The sequence below is a fragment of the Cryptotermes secundus genome, unplaced genomic scaffold, assembly GCF_002891405.2.
Source record: "Cryptotermes secundus unplaced genomic scaffold, Csec_1.0 scaffold2547, whole genome shotgun sequence".
Classification (NCBI taxonomy): domain Eukaryota; kingdom Metazoa; phylum Arthropoda; class Insecta; order Blattodea; family Kalotermitidae; genus Cryptotermes; species Cryptotermes secundus.
In genome coordinates, this window is record NW_019726300.1 from 39,171 (window position 1) to 55,942 (window position 16,772).

General features: G+C 38.8%; 1 protein-coding gene across 4 annotated transcripts in view; it reads left to right on the forward strand.

Annotated features, from left to right (window-relative positions):
- The window catches only part of LOC111864193 (serine/threonine-protein kinase PRP4 homolog), a 49,975-nt gene that overhangs the window by 11,578 nt on the left and 21,625 nt on the right, over window positions 1-16,772 (forward strand). For all 4 annotated transcript variants that reach the window (XR_002842747.2, XM_023851262.2, XM_023851261.2 and 1 more), the window contains 7 exons: window positions 1,505-1,698; window positions 4,512-4,852; window positions 5,265-5,499; window positions 7,970-8,153; window positions 9,388-9,702; window positions 10,509-10,741; window positions 14,641-14,794. Coding sequence is in view for 3 of the 4 variants with exons in the window: in XM_023851262.2 (XP_023707030.1) it covers window positions 1,505-1,698; window positions 4,512-4,852; window positions 5,265-5,499; window positions 7,970-8,153; window positions 9,388-9,702; window positions 10,509-10,741; window positions 14,641-14,794 (1,656 nt within the window). In the remaining variant the exon portion in view is untranslated. The remainder of the gene's footprint in view (window positions 1-1,504; window positions 1,699-4,511; window positions 4,853-5,264; window positions 5,500-7,969; window positions 8,154-9,387; window positions 9,703-10,508; window positions 10,742-14,640; window positions 14,795-16,772) is intronic.

The window sequence follows — 16,772 nt, forward strand, 5'->3', positions numbered from 1 at the left end:
ATCAAAAATAACACCCCAACACATTTTAGACCAATTCAACAAGCAAAATAAAAACTTGCAATTTACACTGAATGAAGAGGAAAATAACCAAATAACGTACCTAGACTTAAAACTAACTAACAACCACGGGCAAGTAAGATTGGAGATATTTAGAAAACCCACAACGACAGACACAACGATAAACAATAAATCTTGCCACCCCAAAGAACACAAATTGGCAACATACAAAAATTGGCTACATAGATTATCCATCCTACCTATGGATAACGCAGCAAAGAATACGGAACTAAACGTAATTATTAGCATCGCGGAAAACAATGGTTACAATAAGGAACTCATCACACGAATGTATCATAAATTTCAACAACAAAAAGCAAATGCCCCCATTGAAAGAAGAGAACAGAAATGGGTATCTTACACATATAACGGAAGCTACACAAGGAAAATTACGAAACTATTCAAAAATACGAACGTAAGAATAGCTTTTAAAGTAAATCATACATTAGGTAGAATACTAAACCATAAACAAAGCACAAATCCCTTTGAACAAAGCGGCATATACAAATTGACTTGCCAGGAGTGCCAACAAGTGTATATAGGTCAAACAGGCAGAAAATTAGTAACACGCTATAATGAACATATAAGAAGTATAAGATTCAATAAAAATGACTCCGCCTATGCTCAACATATTTTAAATAGACAACATCAATATGGCCCAATTTCGCAAATCATGGAATTGATTGAAGTAGCAAAGAAAGGCAAATTAATGAATATTAAGGAAGAATACCAAATTTACCGCCACTACAAGGATAACAAATTAATAGATGAGCAGAAACAGGCAAAGGAGATCAATAACCAGAACAGCATGTTCGACCTTATCACTACTTGTATAAACACACCCCCGACCACGTCATAACACACAAGGCTTTAAATAACACTGGCGTAGAACTCTCACCGCAGTACACAACACACAACGCACAGGAATAATCCAACTACAAGGTAAGCAAGGATCAAATACAACACTAAACAAAATAAAATAAATTCAATATATATAAATATATAAAACCTAATGTAATGCAATGTCTTTGCAGCCAATACAACCTCAAGACATCTCCCAACATCGGGATAAATTAAGAAGCAGCCTAACATTTTTATATTTTACTTCAAAAGTCTTAAACTTTTAAATATTTTAATAGTGATGTTTTAATGCGAGGGCAACTTCGGAAGGAATGCGAAGGTTGAACGTGCATTCTGTACGTGCATTCAGTACTCCGAGCTAGTGTTGTGCTTTTACACATCGATATTTGTAGCAGTGCCCACACGGCATATATACTGTGTACAGTTGAACAACGCCAGTGTTTTCTTGTTAGTACCATGTGCCTCTGAAGATGGTTTTACTAAAACTGAAATATGTAAGGCAAGAGTGAGAAAGAAGTGACCTAAAAAACATTGTTACACTCGACGGACTTTGTATTGATTTTATGATACTTGTTTCTTTAAACAGGCACTTCTCCAAGCAAGACTAGGTGCTTATATGTCAGAAGAGGATGATGAAGACGATGACAGCGCTAGTGGTAAAGTTAACAAAGCAGACACCAAGCCTGTTCCTGAAATCATTAATTTGGTAGATGATGATTCAGAAATGGGTCAAGAAGCTCCTAGGAGAAAGCACGAAAAGAGGAAAAGAAAATATAGTCGGTAAGAGCCAAAGTTGCTTGAAGTGAAGTCAGAGGATTTCTCGGACACAGAATTTTAATATGTAATTAAATGAGGCCACGTAATTGTAGTTTCTTGCGACACATATTGTGGACACATTTACCAGTAGAATGTAGTTCCAGTTTAGTAATGTGTGTGAGGGATTGGTATTTTTTTTATTGAGTCAAGGTATGCAATAATTGGGGGGGGGCAGAAACTGTTCACCTTTTTATATGACTTTCTGTATGTATGTATAATGAAAACATTTGTTTATTTGAGCAGTTAAACTGTTTCTCTGCTTATAAGCTAAATTATTGTCAAATAAACTTTGAAAGTGATTAATGACATATGAAATAAACATTCGGTGAATGTCAGTTGAGAATTAATCAAACTGTGATGTAGGATGATTTTAGTGCATGTTCCATATGTGGCTTCATATGCCAAAGATTATGGTTTTGCAGTAACAGTTCATGGCAGAGGATACATGAATATGAGGGGCGTTCAAGTTCTAGGGTCTCCGATTCTTTTTACCAGGAGTGGGAGCAGATAGACACATGCGGTTTAGTTTAAAATACATGTACACTCTTTGTGAATGCGTGATAGAGATGGCAGCACTGTACGGCACACAGAACTCTAGTGGTGGCAGCGAGAGTGAGGAGTGTTTTTGATACCTAAAATGGTGACGTTTTCGTTACAAGAACAGCGAGTAACCATTCGTTGTCTGCACTTGCGTGGTGCGACACCCATTGAAATTCATCGCCAGTTGACTGAGACGTGCTGATGGTGTCATGAATGTGAAAAATATGCGTTCGTGGGTGCGACAGTTCAAAGAAGGCCGAACGTCGTGTGACAACGAACCAAAACAATCTCAGCCTCGCACCAGCCGGTCTGACAACATGGTCGAGCGAGTTGAGAAAGTTGTTTTGGAGGATCACCGATTGAGTGTGGAAAACATCACCTCCAAAGTTGGCATTTCTGTGGGATCTGTGCGCACAATCCTGCATGAAGACCTGCGAATGTGGAAAGTCCTCCAGGTGGGTGCCACAAATGCTGGCGGACGACCACAAGGCTGTGCGCATGGCAATTTGCCAGGCGATGTTGACACATGATGAAGGCATGAATGGGACTTTCTTTTCATCAATTGTGACAATGGATGAGACATGGATGCCATTTTTCAATCCTGAAACGAAGCGCCAGTCAGCTCAATGGAAGCACACAGACTCACTGCCACCAAAAGAATTTCGAGTAAGTGCCAGTGCTGAAAAAATGATGATGGCCATGTTTTGGGACAGCAGTGGCGTAATCCTTACTCATTGCGTTCAAAGGACACTACGGTGACAGGTGCATCCTACCAAGATGTTTTGAAGAACAAGCTCCTTCCAGCACTGCGAGAAAAACGGCCAGAAAAGGTTGTACGTGTGCTCTTTCACCAGGACAATGCACCAGCGCATTGGGCGTATGCGGCGCAGCAGTTTCTTCGTGAAAACAACCTTGAAGTGGTTTCGCATGCTCCCTACTCGCCTGACCTGGCTCCTAGCGATTTTTGGCTTTTCCCAACAATGAAAGGCACTCTCCATGGTCGCACATTCACCAGTCGTGCCGCTATTGCATCAGCAATTTTCCAGTGGCGAAAACAGACTCCTACAGAAGTGTTCGCAGCGGCCATGGAATCATGGCATTGACGTTGTGAAAAATGTGTACAGCTGTAAGGAGATTACATTGAAAAGTGGCAGAAGTTTCAAAATTTTGTATGAGTATTGTGTGAGAAAAAGAATCGGAGACCTTAGAACTTGAGCGCACAACGTATTGTTTTGTTGTTTCAGACAGTCGTACCAAATGGAAGTCCAAGTTCTGGAGGGTATAAAATTTCTTAGCTAAATTATAATTCACTGAATACAGGAAAATAGGACTTTGTTTACACTGGGCTTCTCAAGAAGGACTCAATTCCACGGAGTTGTTTAAATAAGTTATATGAAGCAACTAGACTTGCAGGAAGATTTAGTGTTTCTGAGAAATGTGGTAACAGCCCACATATTCTCTGTCAACATAACAATACTTTTGAATCATACCCTTAGAAAAAATAATTATATGTTGGAACTCCCATTTATTGTTCCTCTGTTTAAAATTTTCTCATGTTATTATTCAGGTTGACTGCTCAAAGAAATCTTCAGTAGGGGATTTCACTGTATCTAGATTTGGTAATGGCAGTTTTCCACATACAAATATTATGTTTTTGGACATTATCCATCATCTTGTTTTTATCTAAAAACCATCCTGTTTATTTTTCAAAACACATCTTTTAGGAGACTGGATTCTGTCTCCATCTTCAGGTAAAACCTACCCAATTGGGCCCAGTCAGTAGAGCTAGTCCCTATCTTTGGGCCCAGTTGAGTAGGTTTCACCTGTAGACAGAGACAGACATCAGTTTCCAGAACATTGTGTTTTGAAAAATAAACGGAATGGTTTTTAGATAAAGACAAGGCAATAGATAATGTCTAAAAGCATAATATTTGCACTAAGGTACCATTGTCACAAACTTTTAGATCTTAGTTTTCCATGTCATTTGCCTCCTTTCAGTCCCCAGGCTTTTTATGTTGAAAATAATTTTATGGTATGTTACAAACATTTGAAACTCCAGATGCATCAGACAGATTTACCCTTGTTTTATCAGACTGCAGTGTACAAGGTCAAAACACTCTTATTATTTCTCCTTCGCCACTACCATAAATCATGATATGAACATTATTTTGCCATGCTGAAGTCTTCCATTATTTGGTGTACATGCATATTGCAACAGTTGATCTGCTTAATTGTAGGAGTAGAAGTAGAGATCGAGGGGATGCGAGGGTTGAAGCAGAAACTAATGATGAAGGAAGAAAAGGAACTAAAGAAGAGCGAGACAAGGATAGAGATCGAGACAGGAAGCGGGGCCCGTCAGAAGTGTCACGAGATGCAAAGAAACCAAGGGAATCTGAACGAGATCGAGACCATGTTCACCATAACCGAGAAGAGAGATTTGGACATCGATTACAAAATGATCGAAGTAGTCGCCGAGAATTGCCTAGTGAGTCCAAGAGAAGGGACGATGCCCAGAGGAAGCATGGTGAAACTCGGGATTCTCAGAGAAGAAGATCTAGCCACAGCAGGACCCCTATTGGTGAGAAATGGATTTTTATTGCTTTAGTGAATGTGCAGTATTTTAGCATTTTCCTTAAGAAAACTCAATAGGCCTATGAGATCAACATGCTCTCTGCTTTTTATGTTTCAGCATTTTCTTCTTTTCATTCATTTGACTGATTCTTATGGAACTTGGTATTGACTGTAAGCCATTGGTGGCCCCCTCTGATGTCACACTTTTTAATTTTGTACAGTGAGTAATGACATGGCAGTATGGCTCTTGAGCGGGATCAATTTTCAAGAGCACTACCAGACCACAAGGCTCCACATCCCAGAGCCACTGCTGTGAGAACCTCAGATCTTGCAGAATTTTATTCTTATCTGTTGTGAACAGTACATCAAAGAGCAGATAATTTCCAAAATATGCAATCTTTTGAAACTTTGGATTTCAGGAACTTATGCTTCACGTCCATATAGCAGAAGTCGAGATGTGAACAGCCAGCGGCGAGAAAGCAGGTCTAAGGATGCTGAACGGGAGAGAGAGAAGGAAAGGGAACGAGAAAGAGAGAGAATCAGAAGGTGGCCATCTGGAAGATCACGTTCACCTCGAAGTAGAGACAAGGAGAGAGACAGAGATCGTGACAGAGATACAGATCGTGATAGACAGCAGCGCTCTCGTCATGGCAGGTATGTATTTATGTTTTCTGTGTACACAAAAGAGAAATGTGAACAGTGAAATGACATATGCTGGGAGTTCACCATGAAGCCGCAGGGTTTGTCCGTTGCTGGTCTTGCGCCCAAGTACTAAGCTGAGGGTGTGATGACAGATGATGTGGTACAGTGTTGATTGTTTTGGGTCTGACAACTAACACATATATGCAATAATGTGGGCTGATGGTTGTAATGCCCCTTAGCCAGTAGCCACAGGTACGTGCATTTTCGCATGGAAATTGTAACAGATTGATCATCTTGTGTGTGTGTGTTTTTCTCACGAGGTAGAATCCCAGGTGATAGGCACTTATTGGTGCTAGTAGTGTTTTCTGCATTTACTTGATATTATCTCAGTAACATGAAGTTTCCTAGTACTCTGGTGTTACCACAACTACTCTAAGACTCACAGTATGCCAGAACTCTTCATATGAAGTGTAGGAGAATCATGATGTCATCATCTCGTGGATACAGAATTGCTTATACTGTTCAAGAGCAGTAATGCCTTATGACAAAGGGAATAAGTCATACATATGTGACAATTTCGTCTTTTAAAAAATTCTCATCTTACTTCCAATTTACCATAAAATTGTGATGATTACATTCTAAACACAGTAAAGATCAGACAGTGCCGCAAACCTTCCGTGAGTACAACAGAATACAGAGCACACAGATATGTTTTGATGATGTTCACCACAGTAATGAGTTTTGATGTAAAATATCATAAGCATCATGATTGCATATGCAGATTTTGATCATTGTGTTGTAATTACAGTTCAGTCACAGCTATTGGAAAATTCATCCTCACATTTGGAATGTCATTCAGTATATTTATTCTGGAGGGTTCTGACATTAGTATATAGCACTCAGAATTACTGGGTTTTTGGAATTTGTCTGTTGTCTATTATTCAAAGAACTAGAGAAAATGTTCCAGAAACTGATCAGTATATTCCATATCAGAATTGAATTATTTTATCAATTTTAGAATTTTTTAAGTCGCCCAAGTAGCCCCATAATTTAAATTAAATAAAATTAAATTTAGTCTTGAATGTTTCTTATAATTGTGTAATTACATTTGAGGACTTGAGAGGCCACATCTTACGGTAGATTTTCAGTTGGTTTTGTTCCTTAAAAAATTTTAGAATTGTGTTAACTTGAAGAGGGGTTGTCAGGTGAGGGCACTCTCTGGATTGTGTTAATTGGATTATGCACAATAAGTAAGGAAAGTTTTTTTTTTTTTAAATTGTTTCAAATTGTTTCATTTTTGGTCCGTTACACTATCAATCACAAATTGTCAATGAAAATCCGTCGAGTGTAACAATGTTTTTAGGTCACTTATTTATCTCACTTGCCTTACATGTTTCGGTTCAAGAGAAACCATCATCAGAGGCACGTATTACAAACACTTGAAAACACTGGCGTTGTTTAATGTACACAGTATGTAAGCTGCGTGTACGCTCTTACAGGTGTCGAAGTGTAAAAGCACAACGCTTTCTAGTAGCATTGAATGCACGTACTACTCTTGCATTCCATCTGAAAATTGCCCTCAAATTGAGCCGTCAATGTTAAAATATTTAAAAGTTTAAAACATTTAAAGTAAAATGTTTGGCTCCTTCTTGTTGATTCGNAATTTGAGGGCAATTTTCAGATGGAATGCAAGAGTAGTACGTGCATTCAATGCTACTAGAAAGTGTTGTGCTTTTACACTTCGACACCTGTAACAGCGTATACGCAGCTTACATACTGTGTACATTAAACAACGCCAGTGTTTTCAAGTGTTTGTAATACGTGCCTCTGATGATGGTTTCTCTTGAACCGAAACATAAGGCAAGTGAGATAAATAAGTGACCTAAAAACATTGTTACACTCGACGGATTTTCATTGACAATTTGTAAGGAAAGTTTGTTTAAAAAATCTTAGATGGCAGTGTATGACTTGTTAAGTGGGAAGTGGCAGGTTGCGTTTTCTGTATAGCCTCACTGTTCGGTCCTTCTGATCTCACCATCTCTAGTTCGCTGCAGTCCTGAGATCTCATAAGCTTAACCTGACCTAGTTTCAGAACCTTACTCACATGTTTCCTGAAAACTTTGTATGTATGTAAATGATCACTGTATGTCAATTGTCACTGCCGCTTTTACCGCTCACATTGATAAACATTGGACACATTGCAGCATGGAAGGGGATGTGTGGAAGTAGGCAAAACAGAGAGTGCAGAGCTCTTGCCAGTCTGTGCTAGGTGGAGGGCTCTTGTTATAGTATTGATTTATCTGTATCAGTTGACTTCAGTACTCTCCCCCCCCCCCCCCCCCCCCNCTATTTATTTAAAGAAATTAAGTGCTTTCCCCTTGAAATAATTAAAGGCTATTGTGTACATTGTGTGTGTTATTACTTGTGCTTATTTTATATACACATTCAGCCAACAGATTGAAACTATATTGTTGTTGTGTAGGTCTCAGAATAAGGGAAGGGCTGGAGAGAAGAGTGATATATTTAAGGACAGTCTGTCTGAAGGTTTGAAAGCTAAGTCTTCGTCCGAGTCCGAAGAAGAAATTGGAGACATTAACATTGAGGAAGATGAGGATGAAGAACAAATTATTCAGAAGAGACGAAAACAACGAGAAGAACTCCTTAGGGTAAATTTTGATTGGTTCTTAATTCTTCCAGAGGTGACAGTCACTGCTTTATATATGTGTTAAATAGAGCATGAGGAATTGACACTACAGCGTGCTCTTAACATTGACTTTTTCATGGTGTTGTACAAGGGCTGCTCGAAAAGTAACCTTCAGTAACCAAGCGATGAGAAAAAAATTATTATATTAAAAAATGTCTACATGCTTATGCTACTTCTCAATGTAGTTGCTGCCGGAATTTAAGTAGTAGTATCAGGGAATAAGTTTTTGTACCGCTGTGCCAAAGAAGTCTGTTGCCTGTGGGCTCAACCACTCCCCTCAGTACCCATTGGATAGGAAGCTGTGTGGGCCCCATAAATGGTCTGAATGCTGTGACCATGCGTATTTTAGCAATTTAACAGTCTGTTTACCATTGAAGGTACCTGAGTTACAAATTGTTGAAGTATTTTGGTGGTAAATAGTAGCTGAACATTTGAACATTCATAAGACTGTTATGGAATTATTTTTGTCCTCAAGAAAGAGCACTGCTTTTGTATTGTGCAGTATGAGAACTATAATCAGCGAGTTTATATTTCTTTTCAATCTTTATATTTTGCAGCTGTGCAGTAGCACCAGTACACAATTCAGTTTGCTAAGCCGTAAGTCTCTGAGTGTCAAAATGTGGCTGCCATCCCCTTGGTACTGGGAGATTTGAAGTCCCCTATTCCTGGGCTGTAAACCTTTATTCCTGAGCTAAAATCCCATGACCAATCCTGTAGTACCTGGTGATGTATAATCCCCCGTTCCCAGGTAACGAAGGTATATGCCATGCATTTCACCATCTGATGCTCTTTCAACATTCAGGTTTCTGGTGTGTGTCATTTGCTAGCTGTATTGAAAAATTGGAATTGTTGCTATACTTACTGAAAGTCCTTTATGCATCACAAAGTTCAGCCTTCATTGTAGTTTTTAAATTTCAGGATGCAGGTCATGAATATTGTCATCCTGTTTGAGGGAAGTTGAACTCTGTTTTTTAGGACCCCAGATTTTTTAAAATTACTCTTGAATATAAATTCTCATATAATAAATTCAGATACACTATTTCTGCAGGGCATTTAGAGTTGATATAAATGGTACCTTTGTTTTAAATTTTTAAGGGCTGTTGAAGCATATTTTGATGCATTTCTTTATAAAGCGGTCAGGTATTCTTCAACCCCCAGTTGATTCTCTGTTTCATGTTGGCTATTTTGAATTTCAGAGATTGGGAGCTATAAGTGAGGACTCCAACATGTCTGCCGTGAATCTGTCAGAACGAAGTAGCCCTTCAGAACGGCCTACTGTGGTATCGGAAGATAACAGTGTAAATGATCATTCATTAGAATCAAATGAAACCAGTCAGCCTAAAGAAATGGAAAAGGAAAGTGCAGAAAAAAGGAAATCGAGGTTCAGTTCTCATGATGCAGCAGAAGAAGGGAAAGAGAAGCCAAATAAACAAGAGAAGCGTGAACGCAAGGATGGAAAGAAGAATGAGTGGGATATGTTCGCAGAAGCAGACACTATGGAGCAGTACAATGTATGATTTTAGCAGTTTATAGAAGAATCAGAGTTTGATTTTTGTTTATAAAGGTTGTTCAAATGAATTACATTTGTGTGATCCCCCCCCCCCAGTTTGAGTTGGACACAGATGTCAAGGCTGCAGTTGTGGAGTGATTCAAACCCAAATCCTGGGAGTTGTTTGTGTAAGGGTTCCACTGGGTGGTGCATCAAGGGATTGCATGCCATATTGCCCATGGGGACGATTTTTAATGATCTCTAGTCCTTCGTCCTAAAAAATCTTGGAATGTGCTTCATTTGAACAGATCTCGTACATTTTGTAGATCATTTGCTAGAGTTGTATAGGAGATGTCATGATACGTGATACAGATGCAGTAATCAGTATGAATATAAAGGATGTGTACTTGTTACACCTGTTAAACTGACAGCGTACAAGAATAACATTATGCAGAGCAGAATAATTGTGTCAGAGAAAATGTTTCGTTTTCTGTATTTATGATATTTCAGAATTTCCAGTTACAGGAAATTCTTCAAAGTATGAATGCAATAAATAATATTTTAGTGCTGCCTGAAGTAGTTTTATGTCATGATTTATTGATTGTGAATGGAAATTAGTAAGTAATTTGATTTCTGTATAGTGCATTCCTGTCTGTTGGATTTGCATTTTGCATTTGGAGGTCATATTTGTGTTGACTATGCCTGAATTTCTTTGGAATTTACCTGCTTTGTCTTCAAAATATGTATTATAGATAGAATGTTGTGTAGATACTGTATAGAGAGCATTTCACTATGTCGTAACAACTTACTGACAACACGTGATTCCAGAGCCCAAGCACAGTGGACAAACTTCATGGTGGTCCCGAAAACCCCAGTCTCACAGACAACTGGGACGACGCTGAGGGCTATTACCGCGTTCGTATCGGAGAAGTGATGGATGGACGTTATGTGGTATATGGTTACACTGGTCAGGGAGTGTTTTCCAATGTGATCAGAGCCAGAGATGGGGCAAGAGGTAACCAGGACGTGGCAGTTAAGATCATACGGAACAATGAAATCATGTGAGTTCTGCATGTTTTAGGTAACGGGTATAATGTGTTGGCATATTTCAGTTTTAATTGTATAGTTAGAAAACGAATTGCCCATTTTTCTAGGTTTCTTTTTGGGGGGGGGGATGGGTGTCCACCTGGTATGCCATATTGTGACAGGTATACATCTCGGTGGAATTTTGACGTATTTCATATGACTCCCTTTGTTTAATTTTTCAATGAAGACTAAAAACAAAAGTAGTAGGAGTTGTAAAAGGCTAATTGATGGAATTAAAGCTCATTAATCACGTTTTAAAGGGGAGATTAAACGGTGAAACCAGTGGAGTAAGAAAAATTAGGAACACTTCTTGTTATGTAGTTTCATATTATGTGATTGTTGTTGGGAGTAAAGCTTGTTTGTAGTCAGGATACCTGAAGTCTCTCATGTATTATGCAGAGAATATGTTGACTGCATACCATCAGTAATGAACAGTAATCACCATCGAACAATTAGGTGAGTTAGTGTGATACATTTTGTATTGGCCTGCATTTGTTTGTGCTATACTGTTTGTATTTGTTATGTGAGTGAACTGATATTGAGGCATGTTTGTTTATAGGACTAGTAAAACTGGTGAAATGAGGTGACATGAGTTTTGTAGTTATTAAAACAAGTTAGATGCTGCCATGTACATCATATAAGACTGTAGATCTTGTATATTTTTTTAGAGTTCAGGAAAGTAATACCAGTGGTCATATATTTTTTCTCATTGCAGGGTTCTACAGTGGCAGTGTTTCTGCTCTCTACATATGGAAGTGTAGCGCACATGTATATGCAGTCACAATACCATATTTATTCACATAACATCTCCAGTCACATAATGCTCATCTTTGTTTCTGGAAACAAAACATGTAGGTTTATTTTTTTGTTTGGAGCTGGGATGGTACAGTTGGTATAGCAATTGGCTACAGGCTGGACAAATGAGAGGTAGAAGTTCAAGTCCTGATAGGGAGTAGAGCTTTCTCTTCTCTGTGTCATCCAGACCAGTTCTGGAGCCCACCCAGCCTCCTATCCAGTGGGTACTTGGGACTCTTTCCTCAGGGGTAAACCAGCCAGCGCATGACGCTGACCACTCACCACCAGCTAGTGCCAAGGTCAAGAAAACTAGGATCTCTACATCTACTCCCCCATATACCTTCATGGCATAGTGCTTAATTAAATGAGCACAGGGCAACTTTGCCTTTACCTTTATTAATTGAAGTTAGCTCTTTCTAAGAGACCCATTACAATAGGTGTCTCCCACTCACTCGAGGATAGAAGCAGATCCAGTTTCCAAAATGTGTTCTCTAGTTTTTAGAATACCAGATGATGGACATAGTTCAAAAATCCAGTAATACTGAATGTTTTACACCACTGTCAGAACCCTTTAGAATCTGTACTTTATTTATTTCTTTATTTAATTAACCCCCACAGTATTTTCTGACTGACTTCATCATGGTTCATTGTTCAGTATTGATCATTGATCACACAAATGCTCATTCCATCTTTGCCCATACAAACTTCATGGACAAAGGCAAGGAATATGATTTTCCAGGTTTTCCCAGTCGTGATGTTAAGATTGTGGTCTTCTTGCCTGTGGTAATGTTTTGGGGGGAAATGCCACCTGCATCTTCAGTGTTGGAGTGTACAGATACAGAAATAGACTGCATTATATATGGAAGCTGTGGGGAGGCTAGTAAGGGGCACAATGGTTTTTCGCAAGTGAATAATAACTATTCCCCCCCCCCACCCTCACCCATTGGTTGGGGCTGGGTTCCCTTCTTTACCCACTCTCCTTGTGTCTCATGACCGCTCTTCTAATAATTTTTGGATATAACTGAGCATATTTCTGAACCTGCGTGCTTCAACCCTGAAGATGGAGGCAGCATTTTCCTCCAAAACACAAAATTACAGTGTCAGCCCAGAAGGCCGCAGTCTTAAAGACAAAGAGAGTCATGCTGATATGTTCTAAAATAGACTTTTACTCACTTGTGGAAGGCTGCAGCACCTCCCCTGTCTATCATGATACCCGCACTTTCTGCGCTTCACCTACTGCTCGAGAAGTGTTGTTATTGATCTGAGAGCAGCAGGCTTGTTACACAAAACATTACATGCCAGCACTTACATTCCCGAGCTAACACAGCACGATTGTAAGATATCAGGAGATACAGTTTCATGACTGAATTTTAACTGAGTCTTGTGTCCTTTGTGGGATTAAAACATGCTGAAGAATAAGAATATTCTGCTGAACCCATTTATAAACTGTACCGCACCACACAAACAGAAGAGTGTTACCCAAATTATTAGAAATTGGCAGAACTGGTGGAACATGTATGTAGCCGCGAAACATGTTTTGTAAACATACTCCCAAATTGTGTTATAACACTAAGAACCTGTTAGAAAAAAATTGGCATAGTTTTCCCCTCCTTATTTTGAGTGCTAAAAAAGGGAGGACATGACACAAGTAAATGCAGGTAAATGTGGGTACATGCTGAAATATGAACATCATTGAGTCATATTCTCTCACAGGATTTTAGTTACGAAGTTCGCCAGCATATCGGAGGACAGAATGAAGTCTGTGATGATAGAGTGTAATTTGGTGGATTTTAATGATGCCATTGTATTTCTTTGTCATATTCTGTAATCTAGCCTGCAGGCTGTGTGTCATTCTTTGCAGGCTGCTCAGTCCCTATCAGGGGAGAGTTTGTCATTCTGTGGCTGGCTAGAGGGCGAAGACAAGTTTCCCTACGACACTTAGCACCACTGGGAATCTCGTAAGCTAAGATAAGTCAGATTGAAACTTTGGAAATACAGAAAATTTATATGGCTTCAAAATTTTTGTATTTATATAATATGTGCATGAATATTATGCAGGCCAATGCATAACTGGTGATTGAGTTATAGGATTGTGTGTTCACAGATTCATATTAATATTTGATGTTACGTATAGTGAGTTGGTGGGAAGAATTTTCAATATTGAAATGAGACATTCATTTTTATTAAGGATGTTGGGGAAATTCCGGGATGGATGTTTGTAGGAAATCACACTTAAAAGTATTGCTGCTTGTTTCCATTGGTGATCATATCATAAATTGAGAAAATGTAATAATTTTAACGATTTGTGCTGTTTATTAACCCTTTCTATAATGTGGATGTGTATATAGGTCCTTCAGCATGTCTTTATTGTAAACTAGCTGAAAAAAAATAAAACATCTTCATATGGAAGGGTTAATATTTGCATCAAATGCCTTAAGATTTTTTTGATCATTTGTCATCAATCTCCAACAGAGTAATCAGAATACCATCTCTCTCCCTATTCTGTCCTGTCTCCCTCAGAAGATAAGCTTTAAGTTTTATAGAGAGAACATTTTTGCTCTCTGCTCTAAGTCCCAGATAGTCTTGGGAAACACATTTCCCTTTGCAGGAGATAAGCAAAATAGAAATTTACTGTAATGGCCAACGAAAGTTAATGTTTCATCTATAGATGGGGAAGCTGACAGAGGTAATAGGTTATTTCTAGGCACAGAGTTCTCTGGTTTCATCAAAGTAACCTATAGTGAGATGTTTTTGCCATATTTTGCACACAGACCACTGTATAGCTCCTGCTAAAGGTCAAAAATATCACATCCATCTCACATGTGATGCTGTTTAGTCTGGTAGACAGGTATCAGTGTTCTGGATGATCCTGGTGTTCACATCTACTACCCTGAAGATGGTGGAAGCAGGTTCCTCTGAAATATAGGTACCTGTCAATCAGGGTACATGCCAGAAGTCCATACCCTTATTATTCTGTCTCCTTGCTACTGATCACACATTTCCTGCTGTATTGAATTTCCCCATGCTGTTAATGTTTTATATGTTAATGTAAATAATTGTGGCTTCTTTCTATTCCTAGGCACAAAACAGGGTTGAAAGAGTTAGAGGTGTTGCGACGTCTCAATGATGCTGATCCGGATGATAGATTTCATTGCCTCAGGCTGTTTAGACATTTCTTTCATAAGAACCACTTGTGTATGGTATTTGAGCCCCTGAGTATGAATTTACGTGAGGTAAGTGCAATACAGGTTGGCAAATAAGTTTTGAGAATAATTTTTTAAAAATTTATTTTAAGAGCTGAGGATATTGGCGATCTAGAATTTTTTAAAGTAATCTCTCTCTCCAGTTATTTACAATCTTCCCAGTGTTTTGGCCATTTTTCAAAACAGATTTTAAAATCCTGAACAGGAATGTTTCACATTTTTTTCCACGGGTGAACTGATGTCCTCAGTGTCCAAGAAATGCTTTCCTTTCATTGCACCCTTGAGTTTTGGAAACAGTCAGAAGTCAGCTGGAGTCAAGTCAGGAGAGTACGGTAGATGATCCCTGGTGGAGATGCCTTTCCTGCTAAAAACTGATGTTCAAAGTGAAGAATGTGCAGTGCAGTGTCTGGATGAAGAATCAATGAAGTCTCCATAACTCTCCTCGCTTGTCTCTCACAGCATTAATTAGCCTTTTCATCACCTCCACATAGAATGTCTCAGTAACAGTGGACCCTTCAGATACAAATTCAGAGTGGATATCCCTGATGTCAAAAATCCAGATCAACATTGTTTTGATGTTGGACTTTGACATTGATGGCTACTTTGCCTTGGAGGAATTCTTTGTTCGCCACTCCATAGACTGGTGGTGTTGACCTCAGAATCATACTGACAACACCAGTGATGACACAATCCAAAAAATTATTTTCTTGCAGTTGTTCCACAAAGTCCATGCACAAAGTGAGATTTCTGTTCTTTTGTTCCTCCGTCAAGTGTTGTGGCACAAGCTTTGCTGCTAAGTTTCTCATGCCAAGATCCTGTACAAAAACTTTCCTAACAGTATCTTTGCTCATCTCAAACTCGTCAGCTATCCTGCAAGTTAACCGATGGTCATATCACACAAGTGTGTGATTTTTGCAACATTTTTGTCCATTCACTTCATCCAGGAGCAACTTGTCTTTCATTGTCATTCACATCTGTGCCTTCTCTGAAACGTCTGTTCCACGTGAAAACATTGCTATTGCTCATAGTAGAACACTGTAAACCTTCTCTAACATTTCTTAATGTTTCACTTGACAATTTTTGCAGTTTAATCTTTAACAGGCGGACTTTTAAATTGCCAGGAGCCCTCTGCAGCCAGTATTTAAATCGCCCTAATTAATCAACATTGCAGACTTTAAGAAAAAATACGTACTTTCCATTCTATGCAACATAGAAATACAAACTAAAAACAACCTGAGAGACAATAACATTTTCTACCTATACACAAAAGAGCAATTTTTACAAATGAAAATTAACTGTGATTATTTTGTCATGAAGTGCAAAATATAATCTTTATTATATATGTTATGAAATTCCAGTGGACTTACCCGTTGTTTTTTCTTCAACCTTGAATCATGGTGATATTGTAAATATGATCACACTATATACAATAATATTTTGTTCAAACTGTACAGGAGTTTGAACTGCGTTACTTCACAGTTTATGATACACTGACGTGCGTGGCACTTCTCAAAGCAGTCCACCTCACACAGAGTGACATCACTCTTTTTACAATATAAGAGCATGCTCCTGCTTTTCTTATTTAGTGAAACATGACAATGTCTTTGTTTCCCTTTGGTTGGCCAGTGTTGTGAATGTTTCACCTCCAGTTGACTCAGTTTGGCCCCAAATAACCTTGGCCTCCCCCCGAGAAATGCCACTGACCGTGATATTCNCGCCTTGTGTGATTGAAGAATCATCTTGGCGGAGGTGGGTTTCTAGCAGAATTGAATAAATTATGTTGATTGACAAAGCGACACTCTCACCTGTTAGTAATACTCGCAAAATAGTGATGGAAAATAATTATAATATTAGTCGAAAAGAGTGCCAGTCCGACACTGATACTGAAAGTCGCAGTGGCGAAGATGCCTTTTACTCACAAAGTAATACTGGCTCAGTGGGTTTATACCTCTTCCAAGACACAAAATAAAAATGATATACAAAGAAATGTATGACAGTCTGACACTGA